General features: G+C 33.6%; 4 protein-coding genes across 4 annotated transcripts; 2 read left to right on the top strand and 2 right to left on the bottom strand.

Moving 5' to 3' along the window:
* Window positions 1–693: 693 nt before the first annotated feature.
* LOC112797814 (SNF1-related protein kinase catalytic subunit alpha KIN10) lies at window positions 694–6593 on the top strand. The gene is made up of 11 exons (XM_025840912.3): window positions 694–994; window positions 1816–2007; window positions 2308–2492; window positions 2700–2882; window positions 3005–3136; window positions 3896–4081; window positions 4427–4516; window positions 4597–4680; window positions 5200–5340; window positions 5573–5797; window positions 5909–6593. The coding sequence occupies exons 2-11, from the start codon at window positions 1824–1826 to the stop codon at window positions 6020–6022; spliced, it is 1524 nt and encodes a 507-aa protein (XP_025696697.1). The 5' UTR covers window positions 694–994; window positions 1816–1823; the 3' UTR covers window positions 6023–6593.
* Window positions 6594–7148: 555 nt separating this feature from the next.
* LOC112797815 (ethylene-responsive transcription factor ERN1-like) lies at window positions 7149–8842 on the bottom strand. The gene has a single exon (XM_025840913.2). It carries the CDS (start codon window positions 8470–8472, stop codon window positions 7363–7365), a length of 1110 nt encoding a protein of 369 aa, XP_025696698.1. The 5' UTR covers window positions 8473–8842; the 3' UTR covers window positions 7149–7362.
* A 2308-nt stretch (window positions 8843–11150) lies between these two features.
* LOC112795384 (CSC1-like protein HYP1) lies at window positions 11151–14713 on the bottom strand. The gene is made up of 10 exons (XM_029298119.2): window positions 14380–14713; window positions 14122–14271; window positions 13896–13959; window positions 13588–13797; window positions 13269–13457; window positions 12759–13057; window positions 12230–12506; window positions 11857–12132; window positions 11541–11774; window positions 11151–11445 (listed from the first exon to the last, which is right to left on the bottom strand). The coding sequence occupies exons 1-10, from the start codon at window positions 14652–14654 to the stop codon at window positions 11275–11277; spliced, it is 2145 nt and encodes a 714-aa protein (XP_029153952.1). The 5' UTR covers window positions 14655–14713; the 3' UTR covers window positions 11151–11274.
* A 1556-nt stretch (window positions 14714–16269) lies between these two features.
* LOC112797813 (vesicle transport v-SNARE 13) lies at window positions 16270–18158 on the top strand. Its single transcript, XM_025840911.2, has 5 exons — window positions 16270–16578; window positions 16685–16743; window positions 16835–17023; window positions 17275–17445; window positions 17836–18158. Exons 1-5 carry the CDS (start codon window positions 16485–16487, stop codon window positions 17986–17988), a joined length of 666 nt encoding a protein of 221 aa, XP_025696696.1. The 5' UTR covers window positions 16270–16484; the 3' UTR covers window positions 17989–18158.
* Window positions 18159–18309: the final 151 nt, after the last annotated feature.

Below are 18309 nucleotides of genomic sequence, written 5' to 3'. Positions count from 1 at the left end.
ATTGTCGCTTAAATATTTCTGTTAAGTTTAGTTTTAAGAGGAAACTAAAATTGAGTCATTTGATAATCATTTCTTTTTTTTTCTTTTATCAATAATTTTCAGAGTGTAGTTATCGTTTTTAAAAATTATTTTTATTATAATATAATATTTTAAGGTATAGATTTGGTACCATTTTATTTTTATATAAGTATATCATTATGATATTGTTAAAAAAATAAGAAAAAGCAATAGAAAAAATATTCTATGTATTCAAATTATATGTAACGATATAATATAAAAGAGTATTTATAGGTATTAAAAGAATCGAAATAATAAAGACGTAATATTTTATAATAAATATTCAGATATATTAAATAATACTAATTAATCCTAATTATATTCTAACAGATATGATCTAATTTTCACATTAGATATAAAATTATAGTTGGTTCAAGAGTATTCTGTATTGGTTTCCCACGGCCACGGTACTGAGCTCCATTTAAGGGTTTGTCGCTGGCCAATGGGTTGCTGCATGCACAAGACGGGATTCGAACCCTCGACACTTGCTTAAGCGGACTAGTGAGCTAACCACTAGACCAAACCAACTTGGTTACCTTTGAAACATATATAATATGCTATTAGAAAAGAAATATGCTAGCTAGAAGCTAATAACATTGTTAGTGAAAAAAAAAATAAATAAAAGGAGCCAAGTAGGGATTTGTGATTTGTTAGTTGATTGAAGTAGCATGGTATGATTAAAGTGAGGCATTATTGGGACTGTTTGAAGGAAACGCAAACATGTTTTTGGCGTATTAGCAGATTGCCGGGATGCTGACGTCATCATCTGTCATCAACGCCAATTCCTTCCCTCCTTCTTCCGCAATTCTTCTCTTTCCCAATTCTCTCTTCTCTCTCTAAAATATAAATACGATTCCCAAATACTTTCTCTTTCTCTCTCTAGGGTTCCCATTTCTCTCTCTCTCTCTCTGTGTCTGCGGCAATCACACTCTCTCCGGTGAGCCTTCGCTCTTCTCCAATTCCCCTTCTTTCCTCTACAATTCGAATTCAAATCTCATTCTCCTCCTACTTTTCTTTTACACTCATTCCCCCTTTATTCCTTTTCTTTTATTATCTTCGTTTTAATTTCTCACCGTTTAAGTGTTTTCGATCGAGCAGGATTGGCTACGTTTTCAGATTTCAATTGAATTGATTGGCTTCCATGCTTATGAAGATTCTTTTTTTTTGTTTTATGTTATTTAATTTTGGGAATGATTTTGAATTATTTCCGTTTTTTAGCTAAAGTTATCAATTTTTGTCATGAATTGATGATTGATGAGACATTACTGACCTCAGGTGTACAAGATGTTCATTCGTGTGTGTGTGTGTGTGTGTGTTGTTATTTTTTTTTAGCTGGTTGGTAGTGGAAGTAGATGGCAGCATATGAAATCTGCTGATTATGAAATTGTTGTGTCTTCACTACACTGTTGAAACAGAGTACTCAAAGGATAGTGGTTCTGAATTAAGTCACGGGAAAGGGGCCTGCCCCCTTTTACCGGCTTTAGGTGTGCCGTACATCAGTAACTTGTTGTTGAAGCACCCTAAAAGTCCAGCTGGGTAGCTTGCTAAGTGTGATGTTTGATTGGGTAACATGCTCCGAATACTGGGAAACATAATTAGTTGTTGAACTTCTGCGTTGTTGACCGCTTGATTAGCTTCAGATTTTGTTAATTAATCATTGAGACAATTTAGTAAAGTTCTGTACAGTTTTGCCCATGATCCTCATTATATGCTAGCATATTTCTTTTGGTACTTTCTTTACCTTTATTTTTAATGTAGATTAAAAAATGGATGGAGGCCGCGGTGCTACCGGTGTGGATATGTTTCTTCCAAATTATAAACTTGGAAAAACACTTGGCATTGGATCCTTTGGCAAGGTGAAAATTGCAGAACATGTATTGACCGGTCATAAAGTTGCCATTAAGATTCTTAACCGTAGGAAGATAAAGAACATGGAAATGGAAGAAAAAGGTTTGTGTTGTTTTTTCAACAATAATCTCTAGTATTCTTCTAATTTCGTTGCTTCATATTATTTTCAATTTTCCATTATCATCTTTTGTTGGATGCATATGGATTTATGGCTTGAAGAACATCTGGTATTCCGATAATAAGTGGCATTGGTATACTTTCTAACAACTTTCAGTTTGAAGAGGAACTTAACTGATTTTCTCAAGCTTTAATTAAAAATTTGCATGCTTGGTGAATCTTGTTAATTAAAATATGCTTATCTTGAATCATTAATTCCCTTTTCTTTCTCCAAATTTGTTGCAGTGAGAAGAGAAATCAAAATTTTAAGACTGTTCATGCATCCTCACATTATTCGGCTTTACGAGGTTGTAGAAACTCCAACTGACATCTACGTTGTGATGGAATATGTGAAATCTGGAGAGCTCTTTGACTACATAGTAGAAAAGGGCAGGTTGCCAGAGGATGAAGCCCGCAATTTTTTTCAGCAGGTATGATTGTCTACTACTAACTTTGCTTATGTTGACTTGTTGAGCTTGTTGCAAAGATAAAAGAAAAGGGTTGTGTTAGGCTGTTGACAACCAATGTAAAACTTTGTTGAATACTCAAATTCCAATGACAAGATTGTGTATTAAGTGAACTTGGAGAGCCTTGTTTTGTCGCAGATTATGTGAGTTTATTTCTTTTATTGGAATCAGATAATCTCTGGTGTGGAGTACTGTCACAGAAATATGGTGGTTCATAGAGACTTGAAGCCAGAGAATTTACTTTTGGACTCCAGGCGCAATGTCAAGATAGCAGATTTTGGCTTGAGCAACATCATGAGGGATGGTCACTTTCTTAAGACAAGCTGTGGAAGCCCTAACTATGCAGCTCCGGAGGTTTGGAATTCTTTTGATTTCAATGGCATAGATGATATCGATTAATCATAATTGTTTGCTTTCTAAAATTTATTTTCCTTTGCTTGTGATTCTCATTTCTTGGTTTACACTGTTAATAACAGGTTATCTCTGGGAAATTGTATGCTGGACCTGAAGTAGATGTTTGGAGCTGTGGTGTAATTCTCTATGCCCTTCTTTGTGGCACCCTTCCTTTTGATGATGAAAACATACCTAATCTCTTCAAGAAAATAAAGGTATCGTTGATATTAAATTCATTTATGATTAATTTGTATTATACTTTCTTCATTTTCTTTTTGATGAGTGTGAAAGGGATGATAGTATACTGCTGCTTGTTCTAAATTTATTTTAGGATAAACCACAAAAAATGCACCCGAATTATCTTGGCGCTGACAAAAATGCCCCCGATTTTTATTATTGACAAAAATGTCCTTATCTAATTTTAAAATGTGCCAAAAATGCTCAGTCATGATAAAAAAACTTGCTTTGTTAACGAAAAAGCGTGACGTGGTTCACTTACCAATGTCTGAGTCTCACTTGTCACACAGGAAATTCCATTTGTCACATCACTCTTTTTCGTTAACGTAGAACGTCTCAATTCACGAATGTGCACTTTTGTCACGTTTTTAAATAATTTGAGGATATTTTTGTTGATAACAAAATTTGGGGACATTTTTGTCAGCAACATAATAATTTGGGTGCATTTTTTAATCACTGGTTTGTGCTTGGCATGTTTCTTATGATTTGCGATCTTGCTTCTGATCCACAATCATTTGATCTACTTGCTCTTCTGATCCATAGCTATATCTTACTAGTTATAGTTACTAGTTACTTAAGGCACACTCTTGTAACCTTTGAAATAAAATTTTGTATTTTGTTCTATATTAATATACTTAAAAAATTTCTCTGAGAAATGAGAACTACATATTGGAATCAGATTTATTCCTTCAAGATGTAATCCTTGAAGACATTTAATTACAACATACCTTTTATAGGGCGGGATATACACTCTTCCTAGTCATCTCTCACCTGGTGCTAGAGATTTGATACCAAGGATGCTTGTGGTTGATCCTATGAAGAGGATGACCATACCTGAGATCCGTCAACACCCATGGTTCCAGGCTCGTCTTCCTCGTTATTTAGCTGTGCCACCACCAGATACAATGCAACAAGCAAAAAAGGTTGGTTTGTACATCTTCGTTATGCGCTCTCAGAATACTTTTTCAATTTCACTCTCCTGTGATATTTCTACCTTGGGTCAAAGCAAACCTAGCTCTATTTCTTATTCCCTGTATTTAAACATAATTTATGCAAAATGGTGTGGTTTCAAGCCTTTTGTTACTACACGAACCACGTCTTTAGTGTTCTGGCTTTTTTGAGTTTCTCGACATAATGAGTTCCAATTGCTTTGTCACTTTGTTTCCAAAAATGTTGTAATTTATGCAACAATAATTGTGGATATTATAATTCAAGTTAGGTGATATAATCAGTCCAAAAAGTAAAACTTGCCAATATGTTTTTTGTAGATTGATGAGGAGATCCTTCAGGAAGTAGTGAATATGGGATTTGACAGGAATCAGTTGGTTGAATCACTTCGCAACAGGATGCAAAATGAGGTTTGTACCTTTCCGTTACTCCTTGCATATATAATCCTTATTTTAGGAATTTATCTCTTAATACCATTTATTTATTTCAGGGTACTGTAGCATACTATTTGTTATTGGACAACAGATTCCGTGTTTCCAGTGGCTATCTTGGAGCTGAGTTTCAAGAGTCAATGGTTAGTGTTTTGCTTATGATTTCCTAACATTTCAGTAGTGGTCTTTCTGTAGAGAATTAATGATGCATAACTTGTCTAATTAGTATCCTAGACATACCTCTAATTACCTCTAATCTAATGTTTGTGCATGTATTCCCATTTGATCTGGGTGCATGATATATACCATAGGAGTATTTGAGCTTAGTAAATTTTAGGCATCTTGACTTGCTTGCTAGGAAAATGAGAGGTGTTGCAAGGAAGATAAGGGATCCATTAAGGTTAAGGGGAGGGAGAAGGTCAACAAAAGTGATTGTGAGAGAAAGGGAGTTGCCTCTGGACCTTGTTTATGTAATTTGAGTCCTTCTCAGTATTTTCCGTAATTTTAATGAGGTTCCTATCAGCAAACCATGTGATTTATTTTATCTTTCTTGCCTGAACAATTTCATAATTCATAATATATTTCTTTTGATGGTTTTTCCTTTTCAAAAATGCATCCTATACTAAACTCAGAAGTTTTGGTTTTACAATGTGACTGCTTAGGATTCTGGTTTTAACCAAATGCATCCCAGTGAAGTTGTTTCTCCAGTTCTTGGGCACCGCATTTCCAGCTATATGGATAACCCAGGTGTAGGATTGAGACCACAGTTGCCAGTTGAGAGAAAATGGGCACTTGGGCTTCAGGTACACTGTTTACACATATATATTGTTTTCGTACTGGAAGTAGATTCAATCAATGAAATGCTACGATCACCAGTGATGTTCTATCTATAGCCATTCGAGTGGAAAACTATTGTCCTTTGGGCTCTGGATATGCTCATTTAAGACATTGTTGTCTAACTTCTTGTCAACAGTTGTTGCCAGAGATATTGATTGTTTTGGTTGTTAATAACTCTTCTTGTGTAAATTGTGACAGTCTCGTGCCCACCCTCGTGAAATAATGACCGAGGTTCTCAAAGCCCTTCAAGAATTACATGTTTGTTGGAAGAAGATTGGGCACTACAACATGAAGTGCAGGTGGGTTGCTGGCATTCCTGGTAATCATGAAGGGATGGCTAACAATCACTACTTTGGAGATGATTCCAGCATTATTGAGAATGATGCTGTTTCTAATACCAATGTGGTCAAGTTTGAAGTGCAGGTAATCTACTCGAGAACCATGATCTCTACTTTATTTGTCATCATATCGGGTAAATCTAGTGTTTTCTCCAGGAAATTCTCTAATTCTTGATGATCTCATCTTTTGTAACAGCTTTACAAAACTCGGGAAGAAAAGTATCTGCTTGATCTTCAAAGGCTCCAAGGTCCACAGTTTCTCTTCTTGGATCTTTGTGCTGCTTTCCTTGCACAGCTTCGTGTTCTCTAGAACACAGAGCCTGTAAACTTGAGATGCGTCGCATGTCTCATGTCGCATGTTGCATATGAATAAAGCCTGCAACGTTGTACATAAAAAAGTGACATTTTCAGTCTTTTACTCTATCTTCTGTTCATACCCCTGTTTTTCTGTGGGAAATCATTATTTCGAGCCAATCCAAAATATGGGATTGACTTGGTTAATAGTGGTGTTTGACTAGGTTTCCCTTTATGATGGTGAATCTAATTTAATCAATGTAGTGAAATCTTTAACTATCTGTATGCTGTTCAGCCTAGTGTTGTAGATTGCTATTTGGACGTGGAAGCAGAAGGGTGTGCCCCTTTAGTCTCTAGGGTGGGTCTAAATGAAACTTGCCTATCTAGCCTCTTGTTTTTACTTTGCATGTAATTTCAGATTAATCTGTCTACATTGGCTGCAACAGTCTTGTTTATCAGGCATTAACCAAAGTCTATATGTTCTAGATACATGCTGCTGTAGCACTTTAGCATTTGCCTATATTTGTGTCAAAACACTAGCCAAATATTTGTTATATTTAAATATAGAAAAATGTTGGATGAATCAAGTACTTTTGTAATTAAATTCTAATTAAATTTCTAAAAGTTACTTTTTTATTTTTTGAAACAACTGGGTTTTTTTTTCCCCAAATGATAGAAACAGGGAAGCTTAATTAAACTAAACAAAAAAATTATAATAAATACGAAATTTTTTCGACCAAAAGTACAAATTTTTGAGAAGAGTTAGAAGTATTTAGATAAAAAAAAAAAGGAAAATTGCATTTCTTTTTCCTCCATCCTTTTTAACTACTTCCTTTTCTTACTCTTTCTATTTTTCTCTTCGTTTTCTTTCTTGAAAAGGGAAAGAAAAGGAAGAAGAAGCAAGAACAAAAAAAGTGAAGAAGAAAAAAACTAGAAGTAGAAGAGAAAAAGAAAAAAGAAAAAAAAGCAGCAGCGAAGAAGTAGCATCAGAGATGAATTGGGAGTTTCTATTTAGAATATTATCTGTAAGATTATGTATTGGTGTTCTAAAAGATAAATTGTCTAAAATGATAAGCTTGTGTTCGCAGTTCACTTTGGTTTAACCTTAAAAATAAGTGGAAATTATTTGAAGAATTTATGAATCAACGATAGAATATGAACTTCTATCTTCAACATAGAAAGATCAATAACTTTATTCAGTATCAAAGACTAAAAACATATCTAGTTCTTGTCTTTGGTTTGTATATTTATTTAGTCTATTCATTTATCACTATACACTAGAGAATATTTGCTCATTTTGATTACTACATATGAGCATGCACCAAAGTTACTGAAATTAATAAAACTAATTGTAAGTTAGAAAATATTAGGGAGATTAAGGGAGTTCCAAAACAACAAATCTCCATCAATGGATTCCTTCTCCTTTTCCTTTTCATCTTCCTCCTTATTAACCTCATTTTTGTTCTTGCTGCAAGCCTTGTTAAGTTTGCTAATTTGATCTGAAATTCCTGTTCTACTCTTTATGTTCCCTGACTGAAGCTTCAACTTCAAGCACTCATAATCATGTATCCCATTGAAGGCATAGAGAGAAGCTGAGAACTTTCTCTCATACTTCATTCTGTTCATTATAGCTTTCATCATTGAAGGCTCATCATCACCATCATAGTTCTCTGCCTCCACAGGCTCCTCCATCTCTTCAACAATCTCAAAAGGAGAATAACAGTAACTTGATGAAACAATAGAATTCTCATCCAAGAACCTGAAATCCTCAACAATCAAACCTTCTTCTTCTTCTTCGATTTCTTCCTCATTTTTCACTCTTGAATTCGAGTCAATGCTTGATGTTTGTGTTGCATCCATTTCTTTATCCCTTTTTGCATCTTTCTCTGTTAAACACGATTCGAAACTACTAGTGATGCAAGCAATTTGTTCAATATTATCACTAAATTTGTTGTTGCTTGCGCTACAAGCTTCAGGATCATAAAGGAAATCTGCGAATTGATCAATCGAGAAAGCTTTCGACTCTGCTCCATACACATCAGCTTGATGATCTTGTTGGTGAGTAGTACTAAGATTAGAACAAGAGATGATATTATTCTTTGCTTTAAGCCTTTGAAGGAGGAGATTTGCAATCTTTGAGGAAAGAGCAGGATTTGAAGAGGAACGAGGATAGCAAGGATTGAAGTTGGTTCGAGTATTGGATCCGCGGAGGATCCAAGCTGCTTCATCATAGGCTCTTGCAGCTTCTTCAGCAGTATCAAAAGTTCCTAACCAAACTCTGATCTTCTGAATGGTATCTTTGATCTCAGCCACCCATCTTCCTGATGGCCTTTGTCTCACACCAACAAACCTCTTTCTTGATCTTCTTGTAGATTCTCCTAATGCTCCACCTTCTTTGATCATTTCATGCCATGATTCCATGTTTTCTTCTTCAATTGCTTCAGCAACCTTTCTCTTCCTTGCCATTTTTCTTGATCAATTACACTATTTTTCCTACTTGGAACTCTTGGAGATTCTTGGTTTTATTAGGTGCATATGAAGGTGATTTTTTGAAGTGTTGAAGCTTGGTTGCTATGGTTTAGTTTGTGATGGTTTTAGCCTCTTATATATAGAAAGGGGTAGTGACTAGAGAGTAAGCAATAGTTCAGTGATTTTTTTAGGACTTGAATTTAAAATCTTTAGTTAAGAGATTAAGATATCTATCACCTTAACTAATGTTAAAGTTACTTAATTTTTAAAATTATCTGTCTGTAGACACATTCTGATTCTCTTAATTTATTCGCTTAAACTTTGTAATTGGTGAAATTTGTTGGACCATGGCAAATATTATTTTTAATCTCTTTTTATAATCCCATTTGAGAATTTAACCATTTCTTCTTACCACAGACTAATGGGCACGCTTGAATTGGTCAATGCCCATTGCTTTCAATCTCTCTGATAAAAACTAAACATGCATGACAAATAATTTAACTATGCATGCACATTAAATTAGTTATCAAATTAATTATTTGTATAAAATACATATGAAAAATATATAAAACAATATATATAATAAATATATGTAATTAGATGTTGATTATTTTTTTGTATATAATACTTTTAAAAATAATTTATTTATTAGTAAAATAATTTTCTTCTGTGAGAGAGAAGATTTTGTTATGAAATTTTATTTCCCTAATTTATTCTACATGCTATTAATTAATTAAAATATAAAATATAAAATATTATATATAAAAAATAAAATAGATTAAGAAAATAAAATTTCTTAATACAATTTGATAGAAAAAGACAGCAATAAAAACATCCAGAGTAGCAAAATCCTAACGCCAATAGAATGAACTAGAAAGCATAGCAAGCTAGCTGCATCTAGCTGGAATTTGGCATTTGGATTCAACCTAAGAGTACACTGGTTATTATATATTTCTATCATTAGTTATTGTCTTTTGACTTGGTACATCTTTTGTAAGTCGTCAATGCATGTAAACAAATTAAAAAAAAAAATACTACACCTAATTCTTGTTGCTTATGTATCGTTTTTCTTTGAAATGTTTAATTATGCAAGTTAAAGGGGAAAAGAAAAGAAATTATACAAAATAATAATAATAATAATAATAATAATAATAATAATAATAATAATAATAATAATAATAATAATAATAATAATAATAAGTGTAAATAATTAAAATTCATCTAAGAATTTTCTAGTTGGAGATGAAGCAAGTCTCTTTCAAACCGAAGCTAGGTCCTAATCATTTTAAGTTAATCTTAAATACCCTGAAAGAAAAATGCTTTTGTTGTTGTCTTCAATGATTAAATTTCAGAGAGACGATTTCAACAATGCTCCATAGAGACATATTGTCCATATCCAGCCACAACATTAAGTCTGCGTTTGAAAGAGAAATTAAAATTGAGAAAAATTAAATTAAATTTTTATATTTTGAAATAAAATGTACTAAATTAAGTTATGTCTCATCATTATATTTAATTTAAAATAAATAAGGAGATTGAAAAATAAATTTAAAATTTGAAAAGTTAAATGAAGATATTTTTATAAAAAATATTATTAAAGTTTTATGTTTCGTTTCCAAAATTTTAATCTTTGTGTCCCAATTTTTTGAAAATACTGAAAAAACTGAAATTTTAGAGGCGAAGACTGAAATTTTAGTTCTAGTCTCTAACTACTAAACACAATCATGAGTCTTAGTCTCCCGGTCTTAATCTCAGTTTTCTAACCAAATGCTACCTAATAATTCCAGAATATAAATATATTTTATTTTATTTTGCAATGTCGTGTCATCCACTACTTTGATCAATAATTATATGCTAAATTCTCTATGGAAAAATATATCATTCGTTATGGATTGTGACATTTCTGGACCAACTTAGGAAATACTTTTCTTCTTGTATAGTATTGCCGATGGCCGTTGGCTAGAATAAACCGTGGCCAAATTATATGAAAAACTCGTTGAAAATTCTCACAAGACTAGTTCTGTAAATTTTTTTTGTTTAATAATTAATAAAATGTATTCTCAATTTGATAATAATATAAGAGTGAACTATTTTGTAACAGAGCACCAAAGTTTTAACTATTTACACCTATACTGTTGCACATAAATCATATTACATTTTCAAATTAAAAGTATTACTCTATTTGTAGAAACTCTTTATATGCAGTTATCATTGAGAAATTATATGCATGCAGAATGACAGAATCAAAACTGAAACAGCTGTTTGCATTGCAAGTGGATGTTATTAAAATTTGAACAAATTGAGTTTTATATTATCATATAGTTTTACATTCGAGGCAGCATTTTGAGTAGTCAAATGGCTTTTACAATGAAGTTCCTACAAATGATCTTTTTTTATATATATAAATATAGAGTTCTCTTCTATTAAATATATTCTTGTTTAAACGATTTCATTTGGAAAAAAATACTTATCTGCCAAAATATTAATAATATAAAATATTTACTAGAATTATTTAATGAACTATGATCAAAACACTTCAAAATTTTTAAACCAGTCATAATTTTTACCAACAAGATTCTATGAGAAGTTCAAAACACCTCATATTCTTTACAAGTAAGAATAAATTCTGAATCTATGAAAGGAAGCTACAAAATTTAAGGCACATTATTGCTAGTTCTACAAGCTCCACAAATCTATCTGCTAAACTCTCTCTCTCTACATTGTTAGTTCTGGTTGGTTGCAGCCATTCAGTTCCAAATTGATGGCATCGTCATAGTGAACCTACTATGTGATAAACTTTTAAGCTTCTGATGAACTTTGAAGTAGTGGAGACCTGTGTTTGTGACCAAGAAACATTCCAGAATATTTGATTGGCATCAGAGCTGGATCCTTATATGCATTGGCCAACTTTTCATAAAATTCAGACATGTTTTGATCTTCTTGATCCTGTCTGTCCTTCTTGATCAAACACTGCAGCAGTACACATAAGTTCCATAACAATGCATTAAAAGAAAATTAAAAAAGAGAGAATGAGGTAACTTAGAATGAATCATCAGCCAACTTACTTCGGCCGGATAGGCCTCGAATATAGGAAGGAATCTTTTCCGGCAGTACTCATTGAACAGAAATGTGAGAATTGGAAGAGGAAGAGTCAAGCCAGATGCTAAAGGAAGCTTTTTCAGCCCAAATATCCCTATCACTATGATATGCATCAGCAACAATGAAAAGATTGTGTAGTTGTGCACTGTAGGCCAAAATTCTCCTCCAGTTTGATACTTTGGGATATACACATTTAGAAGCTGTTGCAGAAAGATGATTAATAAAGCATTAGAATGTTATTTGATTGCATTTTGTAAAGGAAAACAAGAACAATCGGCGAACCTGGTTGCGATAAATGATGTATCCAACACAGAAGTATACTACGAGAAATGGCAGTATCAGTGGAGCAAGGATGAAGTAAGTCACACCAAGAAGTCCAAAGAACAGAATCCTGGGAACTTCTCTGTGGTAAGGGATCGATGGCGCCTCAAAGTCCTCGTCGCTTTCTCCTCCGAAAATTCTGTCTATATAGTTGTAGAAAAGTCGATCCGATTGAAAGAGTTCCAATGCTATATTGGTCCATCCAGATGTTACAACATATGCTATAAAGAATGATGCCTGCAATGGATAAGACATAAGACATAAAGATGCCTTGTAGTGCAAGTAATACAGAGAGTTCAGAATGTTGTGAGATAAAACTTGTCATTCTTCTCACCTGTGTCGGTACAGCTTCGGCCAATACTCTTGGAAACTCTTTAGGCTCGAGAAAGATGTTCAAGCGATAGAGCGCCGACCCTGATAGAACATTTGCAAAGAACAAGTTCCATATGGTAAACCACAACACTTTAGTACATGCACTTTTTTGTATTTGACTCCATGAGATGTGTCCTTGCAAGGATGAAAGAATAATCATAATTTGCGGAACCAAGGACAAGAACAAATGAAGAATCTGAATGGGAAGGTATCCTGTTATAACTTGGGTCACAAGTGCTCTGCAAACAAATATTGGTGGTGCCAAATGTTACTGATAAAACAACCAAAGAAATCCAATAATCAGAATATTACAAGTACTGCTATTAATTATTGATGTGTTTCTTTTTCATGCTTATGTAAACAACAGCTAAGTCTTGTCCTACCAAGTGGAGTCAGCTACAGAGATCAAAGGACGATCATTTAATTGAATCCATTTTGGCACATTTTAGCAGATAGATATTGAATTCAAGATGCAATAATTTGTAACTTACGTTCTAAGTATATCTTTCAGAGCAGGGAACATGGTTTCCAACTGATCAAGATGTGTAAGACCTTGTACTAGTGCAACTGGGATCAAAAACAGAATGGTAAGAACAATGAAGGCTATAAAAGCCACCAGCTTGCTGATCCATCTTCTAATAAACGTGACAGAAAAGAAAGGCCAATAAACATCGTGAGGCTCGGGAGCTTTCTCGGTTATCCAGTTAGTTGGATTGATGCCTCCTTGAATCTTCAAAGCTGTCGCCGCACCAAATCGCGACTTAAATGAGACAAAGGCAGCTGGAACTTCCTTTTAATATAGTTATGAAACAAGTTTATGTATTAGATATTTCAATTAATAAGCATGAAAAATAATATCTAGAGCCAAATCTAGTAGACAAAAGTCAAGGCTAATTACACATCTAATGATGATTTGGTTTAACCGTTTAAGTAAATGATTCAATGAAATTGGTTGCTTTGTTGATATGTAAGGTATAAACCAGAGCAGACATGATAATCACCTTTCCTTCAATTGAAGACTGCTCTATTCTCACATTATCTTCTATGTCTCCCAATGTTTTTTCATACTGATCTACCATATCAACTTTTTGTCCGAATATTCCAAAACATCCGTCGCGCCGATACCTATTTGGAGAATTATCTTTATGTTTCAGTTGGGTAAGCCTTTTATACAGTCTCTCTGCATCAGTCTTCATGGAAATAATAAACTGTTAGTAGTTAAAAAATTACAAGTAACATTGAAAGAAAGAATTGAGATTAGGTAACAAAAATTAAGTAAATCATTAAAGAAACATCTTAGAACTCCAAGAAAACGCTTACAATTAGAACTTGAAGTTTGCTGCTGCGACGGACAACCGAGTTTGTAAGATAAGTAGAAGGATGATACTCCATGAAGAAGCGCTCAACCGTCTCTTGGCAGTTGCTTTCTGGTGGAACTGGAATACCTCGGACTAATATGGTAAACTGATGAGGCTCAGGCTTGGCTGAAAAGAAGCATGCAATTCTCTTTGATGAAATATATGCATATTCCTGCATATGGTTTTAACACCAACCATGAAAGTCAAACCCCAGAGGTAAAATCAAACAGCATGCACAAAGTAAAGAAGACTCGAACAATAAAAACTTACATGATAAAGAAGAATGCAGACAACTGCGGTGAAAACATATGCAGCACAAAAATGGATCCATAACCTTGAGAAAGGCCAAATCTAGCGATCAGAGATCCCATGTTATGGCTTAGGTGAAAATTCAGTAAAAGGAATCAAAATTTTCATATACACCCAATGAGATTTCCTAAGATTTGATGTGCCTAAGAGACAAGACTATGTATCATGATCAACCATATTTACTTACCTCTTTGAACCATTGTTAACATTAGAAATACTGAAGGAATCCAATGACTTGTTTGGAAAATCAGAATCATCACGAATCTGAGTCCCCATAAAATTAATTGGAAGAAGAATGAGTATCCCAACAATTCCTCCAAATGTAAATACTTTTACACTGCAGATCAGAACACCATAAAAGCAAAAACAGCCTTACACTGCAGCTATGCTTGAAGAATAATAGCATTGAGTTTGGTAATTAAGAAAATTGATTAATTTAAATCACCTAAAGACAAATATGCGCATGAAGACAAACGCATCTAGGCCTGCATTTGAAATAAGTTCATCTTCAGAGGGCTCCCATGCTCTTCGCATCCAACCAGCCGTAGGCCGGCGTCCCAAATTGAATTGAGCCTCTGGAAGTTTATCTTCGGAAACTAAGCGCGATGCATAGACAGGAATATTGCCAGGTTGCTCCCTCAGTATAGAGTATAAGGTGAAAAATATAAAACACAAGCTAAAGTTAATTCCAACTGAAGTTAGAAGAGCTGAGAGAATCATTGTTGAAATCTGGTTCAGAACCAGCAGATCATTAATTGTTTGCTCCCAATATCTCAAGTATAGTCCTGAAATCAAATAAAATGCAACTCTCAATAGTTGATTCGAATTTATAAGGAATTAATGTGAATATACCATTAATACCTTATCGGACACCATTCATATAAAATAATTAATTAGGGTTCGGTGTATGACTGTTTCAATCATGTTTACCTCTAATTAAGGTATTGAACTATTAAAATCCTTTCACTCATAAAGCATCCACGCATCACTCACAACATTATCAGTGCTAGTTATCCAAATCTAATTGCTTGGATACGCATATGGAGGCAGATCAAACCACAAATTCCCATGAGCTACACCAATTTATTCACATCCAAAGATTACGGGTTTGCTCAGATTAAATTGGCAGAAAATTAACAGATCCACATCCAATTAGTGCAATTAGAAACTGGCACACATTAACTTGTAACTTTTTCTACCTGAAAACTAAATCATGCATTTTAACATCCAAAGATACACGTTTACATCACGATTCTGGAATATGATATAAGATTATTATACACATTGCAGAATTTGGTAGATTCATAAGGTAAAAAAGAAAAAGATTATACAAGATCAATAGTAATCATATAGAAATTGAAGATTTCCAAACCTGGTTACGAAGGAAAAGAGAGAAGCATGACGATGATGCATGGGGTAGAGTTTGTTGCATATACAGTTAAGGAATAAGAATATGAAGGTAGATTGAAATGAAAAACACAAGGAGTTCCCGGGGCGCATTTTTTGGTAGAGGACATGAAATGCACGTCCACGTGTTGATGCATGGATTCAATTCTTTTCACCTTACACACAAGCTAAGGCTACTCCTTCTTCGCTCAGTTTGCGTAACATGTCATCATATTTTAGCGGGTAAAACTTGAAAGTAATATCATTCAACACAAATAATATATTATTAAAATTTCAAAATATTTAAAGAAGTTTTTAGTCCAGTAAAATTTAAAAAATATCTATTAAATTCAACTGTTAAATTAAATTATAACTCAAATAGTATAATCTTTTCATACTCACTTTGAATCTTTTTATCTTTGGTTAAAAAAATTATATTTAATCCGTTGCGTTACGGCTTAAGGAAACAAATTAATTAAAATAAAATTCTTTTAAATTTTTTTGCTGAATCAAAACCAAAAAAATAATATTTTATTATGATGAAAACTTATTTAAAACAATCGAACTATTTTTCTATTAAAAGAATTTGAGCACAATTCTTTAAAAAAAAAAAAAAAAACTCAACATATAAAGCATAACTATAAAAAATAAAAAATGGATAATTTTCTTGAAGATCCAATTTCTTTGGAGTTTCGACATCCTCTCAACTCAAATTTTTCTTTTCTTCTACTTTTAGATATCAAATTAATTTACTGTTGTCTGTGATAAAATGGCTAGGACTGAAATCCAGAATGAGATAAACTAAAAACATTTATTAGAGAAAAAAAAAATGTAAGAAAAATAGCACACGTGGAAGGTAGGTAGCATAGAATATTCCAGGTGTAATACTCTAGTAGTACTTTTCAGTTAACACCTGAAACTGAAGAAGAAAGAAACCATGCACATCATCATCATCATCATCATTTTCATCGCCCACACTTCCGTTTCCATCCTTTCAACTTTCAACAATTAAGTCAACTAAAACAATACCTTACTGTGCTCCTTCTGGAACCTTCGTATCCTTTTCTCCGCCGATCGTGCTTTTTCCTAATGTCTTGATCCAATTAGGATTTCAGTTCCAGTTAATTTCGTCTTCTGAATTCGGTAAAGTTGTTATTAGAAAGGATGAGTACCGTGTTCGAAGGATATGAACGACAGTACTGCGAGCTTTCTGCTAATCTATCAAAGAAATGCACTGTAGCTGCTTCTCTTGATGGAGGTAGGTAGTTAATTAAAGTTCTTCTTCATCCTTTTTCTTCTTCTTCTAATTGAAGTTTGTGATTTTTATGCTAGAGTAATACATTCTGTTTCTGTTGAATATGCAGAACAAAAGAAGCAAAAAGTTTCTGAAGTAAAGACTGGAATTGATGAGGCAGAAGCTTTGGTACTCTTTTTCCTCTCTTTTTGGTTAAAAATCTGCCTTAATTTCTCATATTCTCTAAGATTCGGATTCCATGGTGTATATGAACTTGTAGATTCGAAAAATGGACCTTGAGGCAAGAAGTTTGCAGCCGAACGTTAAGGCCGTAGTTCTTGCTAAGTTGCGGGAGTATAAATCAGATCTGAACAATATTAAAAGCGAAGTTAAGAAAATTGTAGCCGGTAACTTGAACCCTTCTGCTAGGGATGAGTTGTTGGAATCAAGCATGGTATATGTTGTGACGGTATGATTCATTTTTGACATTGCTTTACACATGCACACACATTTCATTTTCATGTGAAAGTCACCATTATGATGCAACAATTTGGAGTTGCAGCCATTTATATGTGTCCCTTTCAGTATGGAACAAAGTTAGTTATCCATAGCATCTTATGTCCTTATACTGAGCTTATATCGAACTTTCATTTCTGAACACTGCTTTTCTTGGATTGGCGCTGTCAAATCTGATGCCAGCTGCTAATGTGACTGTAATAGGCATCAGCTGATCAAAGAGAAAGATTAATGGCATCAACTGAGAGGTTGAACAAGTCTGGTGACAGAATTGAGGAAAGTAGAAGAACAATGTTTGAGACAGAAGATCTTGGAGTTTCTATTCTTCAAGATTTGCATGCACAGCGACAGTCTCTACTGCATGCAAATAACACGGTAGTGTTTAATTTCTTGAATAACTAACGATTTGTCTGTGTTTCTTTTGGTAATAAGTCAGGAAAGCTTTCAAGTATACTGGTACATCGGTGTTTCAATAAATTTTTATAGTTGATCTTAATTATATATATTATATATATTTTTTATAATTAAGATCAATGATTAAAGATTACTAAAACACTGGTGTACCCGGTGCACTTGAAAGTTTTCCAATAAGTTATATTTTAAGAACTCTACACCCCTGAAATAAAAACTTAGGCAGTATTGACTTTTATCTCTGGGATTTGACTCTCATGTGGCATTTGTATAGTGTGTTACTAGTTTCTTAACTTTATTTGCGGTTGAATTATATGCTCTTCTGTCTATTGATGGTTATGTCATCTCATGCAGCTTCATGGAGTAGATGATAATGTAGGCAAGAGCAAGAAAATTTTGTCCAACATATCAAGAAGGATGAGCAGGAACAAGTGGATTATTACCACCATTGTTATTGTCCTGGTTCTTGTTATAGCCTCGATCCTGTACTTTAAACTTTCTAAGTAGCCAATGCAGGCCCAGTTTTCTTCCCTGGTCGTTGAGTGCTTGGGAAAAGATGCTATGTTGGGCAACGGTATAAGAAAATTGGTGGTGTTTTCTTCTTTGAAGTGCATGATTATTGACGAGAGTATGCTGGTTTTGTAATATATGAAAATTTGCTTTCTTTTTTTGTGTAACTAGTGTCATATCTTTCTAAAATGGTATTACTCTTGTAATATCATTCCCCCAAAAAAGACGTTCAAAATTATCAAATTGTTTTCACTTGCCAGTTCCCAGCTAGTTTTCCACTTAATAATGTGCCTAGATTTTAATACATCGAATTCAGCA

Source organism: Arachis hypogaea, chromosome 4 (genome assembly GCF_003086295.3).
Source record: "Arachis hypogaea cultivar Tifrunner chromosome 4, arahy.Tifrunner.gnm2.J5K5, whole genome shotgun sequence".
NCBI lineage: Eukaryota > Viridiplantae > Streptophyta > Magnoliopsida > Fabales > Fabaceae > Arachis > Arachis hypogaea.
This window is presented reverse-complemented; position numbering and strand designations above follow the sequence as displayed.